The sequence below is a fragment of the Pogoniulus pusillus genome, unplaced genomic scaffold (assembly GCF_015220805.1).
Source record: "Pogoniulus pusillus isolate bPogPus1 unplaced genomic scaffold, bPogPus1.pri scaffold_150_arrow_ctg1, whole genome shotgun sequence".
Lineage (NCBI taxonomy): Eukaryota > Metazoa > Chordata > Aves > Piciformes > Lybiidae > Pogoniulus > Pogoniulus pusillus.
Window position 1 is genome coordinate 58,586 of NW_026974583.1, and position 9,645 is coordinate 68,230.

The 9,645-nt window shown below is 55.6% G+C and overlaps 1 protein-coding gene across 1 annotated transcript in view; it reads right to left on the bottom strand.

The window, feature by feature from the left end:
• Positions 1-8,272, bottom strand: part of LOC135173938 (tenascin-X-like) — a gene marked incomplete at both ends in the record, with an annotated part of 66,698 nt that extends 58,426 nt beyond the window's left edge. The window contains 4 exon segments of the mRNA XM_064141150.1: positions 123-416; positions 2,186-2,479; positions 5,045-5,338; positions 7,979-8,272. Coding sequence (XP_063997220.1) covers positions 123-416; positions 2,186-2,479; positions 5,045-5,338; positions 7,979-8,272 — 1,176 coding nt within the window.
• Between the last annotated feature and the right edge of the window lie 1,373 nt (positions 8,273-9,645).

The following is a 9,645-nucleotide window of genomic DNA, read 5'->3' on the forward strand; positions in this document are numbered from 1 at the left end:
CCAAGGCAGCAGAGAGCAGCTGTGGCCTGCAGCCAGCAGGGGCAAGGCAGGCAGCAGAGGCCCTGCCCAAGCTGCTGCCCAGAGCCAAGCCCTGCGGCAGAGAGTGCCCAGAGCAGCCTCACCTGTGACAGCGTCGGTGGAGACAGGGCCCAGGCGCTGGCGGCCCCACAGCCCGTACAGGTTGAACTTGTAGCGGCGGGACGGGGACAGCCCAGGCACGCTCACCGTGCGCGAACCCCCGTCCACGGGCAGCACCTGGGGCTGGCCTTGCCCATCCCTGTACTGCACCGTGAAGGAGTCAAAGGTGCCCTCGGGGACGCTCCACTCCAGCTGCACCGACTCGGGGCCCACCTGGGAGGCCCTCAGCTCGCCCAGCACTGGCTTCTCTGTTGGTTCCTCAGCTTCTGGAGCTGCAGCTGCAGCAGAGAGGGGACACAAAGTGCAGGATGTCAACTTCCATCTGCCACTCTGTCCCTGCATCCATACCTCCATTTCAGCCTTCATCCACCCAGTACAGCCATTTACATACAGCTACCCCATACTACAGACTCATGTTAAGAGAAATGTAGAGATGAGAGATGAAAGGAAACAAAGTGGAGTGAGGCACAGAGAAGAGAAGCAGAGTGAAGAAAAGGAACTTTAAGCAAAACATAGCAAAGTGAAGAGAATCAAAATGAAGTGAAGGGAAGTGAGAGAAGAAGCAAAGTGAGAAGAGAAGAGAAGAGACGAGAGGAGAGGAGAGGAGAGGAGAGGAGAGGAGAGGAGAGGAGAGGAGAGGAGAGGAGAGGAGAGGAGAGGAGAGGAGAGGAGAGGAGAGGAGAGGAGAGGAGAGGAGAGGAGAGGAGAGGAGAGGAGAGGAGAGGAGAGGAGAGGAGAGGAGAGGAGAGGAGAGGAGAGGAGAGGAGAGGAGAGGAGAGGAGAGGAGAGGAGAGGAGAGGAGAGGAGAGGAGAGGGGACGAGATGGGACGGGAAGGGAAGGGAAGGGAAGGGAAGGGAAGGGAAGGGAAGGGAAGGGAAGGGAAGGGAAGGGAAGGGAAGGGACGAGAAGAGGCGAGACGAGACCAGAAAAGGCAAAGCGAGAAGAGGCGAGACAGGGCGAGACGGGGCGAGAAGGGACGAGAAGGGGCGAGAAGGGGCGAGAAGGGGCGAGAAGGGGCGAGAAGGGGCGAGAAGAGGCGAGAAGGGACGAGAAGGGGCGAGACGGGACGAGAAGGGGCGAGAAGGGACGATAAGGGGTGAGAAGGGGTGAGAAGGGGCGAGAAGAGGCGAGAAGGGACGAGAAGGGGCGAGACAGGGCGAGACGGGGCGAGACGGGGCGAGACGGAGCGAGAAGGGCGAGAAGGGACGAGAAGGGACGAGAAGGGGCGAGAAGGGGCGAGACGGGGCGAGACGGGACGAGACGGGATGGGACGAGATGAGACGAGACGTGGCGAGGTGAGGTGAGACGAGAAGAGACGCAAGGAGAAGCAGAGGGAATCAAAGACAAGGGGAGACAAAGGATGGGAGCCAATGAGTCATCAACCATTCAGACAATTGTCAATCTCTTTGTCCATTGGCGTCCTTCCAGGCCTCCTCATAGTTGTCCTCCCATCGGTGTGTGAGATGGAGAAGGAGCAGGGGAAGGTGGTGGAGGAGGGGAAGGTGATGGAGGAGGGGAAGGAGGGGGATGAAGGAGAAGGGGGAAGAGAAGGAGAAGGGGGAAAAGAAGGAGAAGGGGGAGGGGAAGAAGAGGAAGGGGAAAGAGAAGGAGAGGAAGGAGAAGGAAGACAGAGAAAGGGAGGAAGAAGGAGATGGAGAAGGAAGAGAGAGAAGGGGAAGAAGAAGGACAAGGAGAAAGAGGGGAAGAAGGTAGGAAAAGATTACAAGGAAAAGGAGTTTAAATTCAGTTCTTCGTGCACCCCTGCACCCTCCCTGCCTGTCAGTCACCCAGACATATCACCTAATCCCATTACCCACACCCCCATTCACCCTTCCCTGCATCCACGCATGTCTCCACGTATCCATCAGTGCAGGATCCCTTCCATCTATCTCCCCTTGAACACCTCCATGCACAGAGGCAGCCCCAAAGCAGCAGCAGAGCAGCTGCGCCCTGCAGCCAGCAGGGGCAAGGCAGGCAGCAGAGGCCCTGCCCAAGCTGCTGCCCAGAGCCAAGCCCTGCGGCAGAGAGTGCCCAGAGCAGCCTCACCTGTGACAGCGTCGGTGGAGACAGGGCCCAGGCGCTGGCGGCCCCACAGCCCGTACAGGTTGAACTTGTAGCGGCGGGACGGGGACAGCCCAGGCACGCTCACCGTGCGCGAACCCCCGTCCACGGGCAGCACCTGGGGCTGGCCTTGCCCATCCCTGTACTGCACCGTGAAGGAGTCAAAGGTGCCCTCGGGGACGCTCCACTCCAGCTGCACCGACTCGGGGCCCACCTGGGAGGCCCTCAGCTCGCCCAGCACTGGCTTCTCTGTTGGTTCCTCAGCTTCTGGAGCTGCAGCTGCAGCAGAGAGGGGACACAAAGTGCAGGATGGGAACTTCCATCTGCCACTCTGTCCCTGCATCCATTTGAGCCTTCATCCACCCAGTACTGACATCTTCCATGCACTTGTGCCATGACACACAGCCATGGGAATAGGAATCAAGAGATGAGAGATGAAGAAAGGGAAGCAAAGTGGAGTGAAGAAAAGCAAACAGAAGCACAGCAAAAAGAAGTGGAAAGAAGCAAAGAGAAGACCAAAGAGAATCATAGAAGGGTTTTGGTTGGAAGGGACCTCAAAGCTCATCCAGTTCCAACTCCTGCCATAGGCAGGGACAGCTCCCACTAGAACAAGTCACTCATGGCCTCTTCTAACCTGGTCTTGAACACAACAAGCTAGGGAGCATCCGCAGTCTCCCTGGACAACCTGTTCTAGTGTAAGACAAGAGGAGCACAGGGAAGGAAAAGGAATGGGAGCCAAGGGGAGGGCAGGAAAGGTGAGGGGATGTGAGGTGTGGTGAGGGCAGGAGAGAGGAGGCGAGGGGAGGTGAGGGCAAGGGAGAGCAGGCGAGGGGAGGTGACAGGAGGTGAGGGGAGGGGAAGGAAGGTGATAGGAGGAAACGGGAAGCAGCGGGAGGTGAGGAGACGTGAGGGGAGACGAAGGCAACGTGAGGCGAGGGAAGGGGAAGACAGGCAAGGTGGGGGAGTGTTGTGGAGGGCCTGAAGGCCCAAAAGAGGCTTGCTTATGCCTTGTCTTGCCTTGCCTGGACATGTTTTTCTGCCAGGACTCCTGGTTGTAAACAGGTTGTGTAAACCACACACACCCAGCTCGTGTCTCCCTGAGACAAGCCCATGTGATCCCCATATTTGGGAGAGTCCAGGCAAGAGCTTCTGCCTATGATGGTAAGGTTTGGCTGGCTGCCAACCAGGATTTGTCACTCTGGTGCTCAAGATGCCATTCATCTCGGCCCACAGTCAATAAATGGGGGTGCACAGGTAAACAACCTGCTCTGACTCACCCGCACGGCTCAGACTTGCTTGCACAGCTCTGACCCTCACTTGCAGCGCTCAGCTCAGACCCTCAGGCATAGACCCTGCACAGCTCAGCCCCACAGACCCTCATGTTCTGACTCACTCGCAGCTCTCCTGCCTGCTTACCTTTCATGCAGAGCTCATTTAAGCCTGCCTATAATACATAGGAGGAGCCTGTGGTCTCCTAAGCCAGCTGTGCACAGCTGCATGCTACGATGTTATCAGAACCAGATCCTGCATTGCCTTTACCTACAGAGCTCAGACTCCCAGCAGCTGTGCACACTTTGCATGCCTGCTGCCTATCGCTGCCTGGTAACAGCCACTGCCACTGAGAGAACCAGGAAGCAGACTCTGGATTGCCTGCACACACACACACACATGGCCTGCTAGCTGTGACAACTGTGCCAGAGACAGCACAGATATTCTCCTGCTCCTGAAATCCTGCCAGCTGAGAAGTCCTGGACACAGCATCCAGAAGGAAGTCAGGAGCACCAAGGCAGAGATCATCCCTCGTCAGGAGAGCAAAGGTCAGAAGCCTTTCCCCAGAGACTGGGAAGATTTATCCTCTCCCCTCAAGTCAGGAAGATTCCAGCCTCAGAGTCCACAGGCAGAGCCCCTGAAGTTTGGACACTAGGCACAGGCTGTGACACAGCCCCAGAGGGTGATTAACAATTGATAAAGAGTTGTGAGTGAAAGCTTCAATACCTCTGTGATCTAAGTTGCCTCTGCCGTAGAGCAGAAAGGGTTTCAGCCTGCCCTGCTGGGCACATAGCATAAAGATCCCAAGCGGCATTGAGCTGCAGGCAAACTCCTCTCTCTGTTTATAGTTTGAATGTTTGAAGTTGATTAACAAATCCCTGTGCATATTTTATCCTGAATTGTTTCCATGTCTGTGTACCAAGCTTTAATATTAATATCCAGGGGTTGGGGGTGGTGAGAGTTCAAAATATTGAATTTAATAAATCTATATTTTTATATGAAATTGATATTGCCCCAATTAATTTCTCTCCTCCACCAATAGGCATAGGTACAGAGAATCCTCCTCTGCACCAAGGGGAGAGGGGGAGAGGGGAGGCGAGGAAGGGAGGCGAGGGGAGCTGAGAGGAGGAAATGAAAGCAAAGTCATGAGAAGAGAAGCAGAGAAAAGCAAAGGGAAAGGAAGTGAAGTGCAGAGGAGAGAAGTGAATTGAGGAAAGGAGAAGAGAAGAGAGGTGAAGGAGAGGAATAAGAGTTTGATGGAGCAGAGGGAAGAGGAGAAGGGGAAGAAGCTGATCAGCAGTGGCAGAGAAGGCAGAAGAGAGTGAAGCAGATGGTGAAGGTGAGAAGCAGCAGGATGAGGGCAGAGCAAAGCCGCAGGTGAGAATCCATCCATGCAGGCAGGCAGGGCCCTGCAGCCTCCCACACCTTTCTGCCTCCATGCACAGAGGCAGCCCCAAGGCAGCAGAGAGCAGCTGTGGCCTGCAGCCAGCAGGGGCAAGGCAGGCAGCAGAGGCCCTGCCCAAGCTGCTGCCCAGAGCCAAGCCCTGCGGCAGAGAGTGCCCAGAGCAGCCTCACCTGTGACAGCGTCGGTGGAGACAGGGCCCAGGCGCTGGCGGCCCCACAGCCCGTACAGGTTGAACTTGTAGCGGCGGGACGGGGACAGCCCAGGCACGCTCACCGTGCGCGAACCCCCGTCCACGGGCAGCACCTGGGGCTGGCCTTGCCCATCCCTGTACTGCACCGTGAAGGAGTCAAAGGTGCCCTCGGGGACGCTCCACTCCAGCTGCACCGACTCGGGGCCCACCTGGGAGGCCCTCAGCTCGCCCAGCACTGGCTTCTGTGCTGGTTCCTCAGCTTCTGGAGCTGCAGCTGCAGCAGAGAGGGGACACAAAGTGCAGGATGTCAACTTCCATCTGCCACTCGGTCCCTGCATTCATTTGAGCCTTCCTCCAACCAGTACTGACATCTTCCATGCACTTGTGCCATGACACACAGCCATGGGAACAGGAATCAGGAGATGAGAGATGAAGAAAGGGAAGCAAAGTGGAGTGAAGCGAAGCAAAGGAAAGCACAGCAGAAAGAAGAGGAAAGAAGCAAAGAGAAGCAAAATGTAAAGAAGGGAAGAAAATGAAAGCTAAGGAAAGAGAAGCAAAGCAAAGAGAAGCCCAAGGAGAACCATAGAATGGTTTAGGTTGGAATGGACCTCAAAGCTCATCCAGTTCCAACCCCTGCCATAGGCAGGGACAGCTCCCACTAGAACAAGTCACTCAAGGCCTCTTCCACCCTGGTCTCGAATATCTCCAGCTAGGGAGCATCCACATCCTCCCCAGACAACCTGCTCCAGTGTAAGACAAGACAAGTGCAGGGAAGCAAAGAGAAGGGGAGGTCAGGGGAGGGCAGGAAAGGTGAGGGGAGGTTCGACGTGGTGAGGACAGGAGAGAAGAAGCGAGGGGAGGTGAGGGAAGGGGAATAGAGGCAAGGCGAGGGGAGGCGACAGGAGGCAAGGTGAGGCAAGAGGAGGAGAGGGGAGGCAAGGCAAGGGGAGGGAAGTGGAGGTGAGGGGATGCGAGGGAAGGGGAGACAAAGGGAGGGAAGGCAAAGTGAGTGGAGGGGTGTTGTGGAGGGCCCATAGGCCCAAAAGAGGATTGCTTATGTCTTGCCTTGCCTGGACATGTTTTTCTGCCAGGACCCCTGGTTGTAAACAGGTTGTGTAAGCCTCACACACCCAGCTCGTGTCTCCCTGGGGTAAGCCCATGTGATCTCCATATTTGGGAGAGTCCAGGCAAGAGATTCTGCCTATGATGGTAAGGTTTGGCTAATTCCCAACCTGATTGGTCCCTCTAGTGGCCAGAGATGCCATTAATCTCAGCCCCCAGTCAATGAGTAGGGATGCACAGGCAAACACCTGCTCTCTGGCCCTATCCCAGCTCAGCTCTCTGACCCCCACTGCAGCGCTCAGTCAGTCGGACCTCCACGCTCGGATGCCATTGCACAGCTCCCCTGCTCAGAGGCTCACAGCTCATGCTTTGGCCCAATTGCAGCTCTCCTGCCTGTGTGCCTTAGGTGCAGAGCTCATTTAAGCCTGCACATATATATATAAGGAGCCTATAGCCTTCTAAGCCAGCTGTGCACAGCTGCAAGCTGTATTGCTATCAGGACCTGATCCTGCATCATTGATTGACATACAGGGCTCAGACTCCCAGCAGCTGAGCACACTCCGCATGCTCGCCGCTTATTGCCTGGTAAAAGCCACTGCTGCTGAGAGAACCAGGATCAGGCTCTGGATGGTCTGCACACACACACATGGCCTGCTAGCTGTGAAGAACTGGCCAGAGACAGCAGGGACATTCTCCTGCTCCTCAAATCTTGCCAAGATGATAGCCCTAGACACAGCATCCAGAAGAGGACAGCAGCATCAAAAGCAGAGATCATCCCTCGCCAGGAGAACAAAGGTTAGAAAACCAATATTCCCCCAGAGACTGGGAAGATTTATCCTCTCCCCTCAAGTCAGGAAGATTCCAGCCTCAAAGAGTCCACAGGCAGATCCCCTGAAGTCTGGACACTAGGCACAGGCTGTGACACAGCCCCAGAGGGTGATTAACAATTGATAAAGAGTTGTGAGTTAAAGCTTCAGTACCTCTGTGATCTAAGTTGCCTCTGCCATAGAGCAGAAAGGGTTTCAGCCTGCCCTGCTGGGCACATAGCATAAAGATCCCAAGCGGCATTGAGCTGCAGGGAAACTCCTCTCTCTGTTTATAGTTTGAATGTTTGAGGTTGATTAACAAATTCCTGTGCCTATTTTATCCTGAATTGTTTCCATGTCTGTGTACCAACCTTTAATATTAATATCCAGGGGTTGGGGGTGGTGAGAGTTCAAAATATTGAATTTAATAAATCTATATTTTTATATGAAATTGATATTGCCCCAATTAAATTCTCTCCTCCGCCAATAGGCATAGGTACAGAGAATCCTCCTCTGCACCAAGGGGAGAGGGGGAGAGGGGAGACAAGGAAGGGAGGCGAGGGGAGCTGAGAGGAGGAAATGAAAGCAAAGTCATGAGAAGAGAAGCAGAGAAAAGCAAAGGGAAAGAAAGTGAAGTGCAGAGCAGAGAATCAAAGAGAAGTGCAGAGGAGAGAAGTGAATTGATGAAAGGAGAAGAGAAGAGAGGTGAAGGAGAGGAATAAGAGTTTGATGGAGCAGAGGGAAGAGGAGAAGGGGAAGAAGCTGAGCAGCAGTGTCAGAGAAGGCAGAAGAGTGAAGCAGAGGGTGAAGGTGAGAAGCAGCAGGATGAGGGCAGAGCAAAGCCGCAGGTGAGAATCCATCCACGCAGCCAGGCAGGGCCCTGCAGCCTCCCACACCTTTCTGCCTCCATGCACAGAGGCAGCCCCAAGGCAGCAGAGAGCAGCTGTGGCCTGCAGCCAGCAGGGGCAAGGCAGGCAGCAGAGGCCCTGCCCAAGCTGCTGCCCAGAGCCAAGCCCTGCGGCAGAGAGTGCCCAGAGCAGCCTCACCTGTGACAGCGTCGGTGGAGACAGGGCCCAGGCGCTGGCGGCCCCACAGCCCGTACAGGTTGAACTTGTAGCGGCGGGACGGGGACAGCCCAGGCACGCTCACCGTGCGCGAACCCCCGTCCACGGGCAGCACCTGGGGCTGGCCTTGCCCATCCCTGTACTGCACCGTGAAGGAGTCAAAGGTGCCCTCGGGGACGCTCCACTCCAGCTGCACCGACTCGGGGCCCACCTGGGAGGCCCTCAGCTCGCCCAGCACTGGCTTCTCTGTTGGTTCCTCAGCTTCTGGAGCTGCAGCTGCAGCAGAGAGGGGACACAGAGTGCAGGATGTCAACTTCCATCTCCCACTCCATCTATCCATCCATCCATTTCAGCCTTCATCCACCCAGTACTGACATCTTACATGCACTTGTGCCATGACACACACCCCTGTGAACAGGAATCAGGAGATGAGAGATGAAGCAAAGGGAAGCAAAAGTGGAGTGAAGGGAAGCAAAGGCAAGCACAGCAAAAAGAAGTGGATAGAAGCAAAAAGAAGCAAAATGTAAAGAAGGGAAGAAAAAGAAAGGTAAGGAAAGAGAAGCAAAGCAAAGAGAAGTCCAAGGAGAATCTTAGAATGGTTTAGCTTGAAATGGACCTCAAAGCTCATCCAGTTCCAACTCCTGCCATAGGCAGGCACAGCTCCCGCTAGAACAAGTCACTCAAGGCCTCTTCCAACCTAGTCTTGACCATCTCCAGCTAGGGAGTATCCACAACCTCCCTGAACAACCTCTTCCAGTGTAAGGCAAGAGAAGTGCAGGAAAGCAAAGAGAAAGCGAGGTGAGGGCAGGTGAGTCAAGTGGAGGCGAGGGCAAGCAAGGGGAGGTGAATGAAGAGGAGGTGAAGGGAGGGGAGAGGAGGCGAGGCTAGGGGAGGAGAGGCGAGGGAAATGGCTGGGAGGTGAGAGGAGTGGAGGGGAAGCGAGAGGAGGGGACGGGAGGCTAGGGCAGGTGAAGAAATGCAAGGGGAGGGCAGGCAACAGGAGGGGAGAGGAAGGGAGACGAAGTGAGGTGAGGTGAGGGGACATGAGGAGAGGCGAGGGGAGGTAAGGGGCGGCAAGGGGCGGCGAGGGGCGGCGAGGGGCGGCGAGGGACAGTGAGGGGAATGGAGACAAGGGGAGGCGAGGGGAGGCGAAGCAAGGGGAGGGGAGGCAAGGGAAGGGGAGCCGAAGGGAGGAGAGGGAAGGGAAGGGGAGGTGAGGAGAGGGCAGGCAAGGGGAGGGGAGGGGAGAAAATGTGAGGGGAGGACATGGCAGGCAAAAGGAGCAGAGTGGAGCGGATGGAAGGGGAGGTGAGAGGAGAAAATGAAAGGGAAGAAATGAGAAGAGAAGCAGAGCAAAGCAAGAGGAAAAGAAGCAAAGTGCAGAGGAGAGAATCAAAGAGAAGTAAAGAGGAGAGAAGTGAATTGATGAAAGGAGAAAAGAAGAGAGGGGAAGGAGAGGAATAAGAGTTTGATGGAGCAGAGAAAGAAAGGAGAAGGGAAAGAAGCTGAGCAGCAGTGGCAGAGAAGGCAGAAGACACTGAAGCAGAGGGTGAAGGTGAGAAGCAACAGGATGAGGGCAGAGCAAAGCTGCAGGTGAGAATCCATCCACGCAGGCAGGCAGGGCCTTGCAGCCTCCCACACCTTTCTGC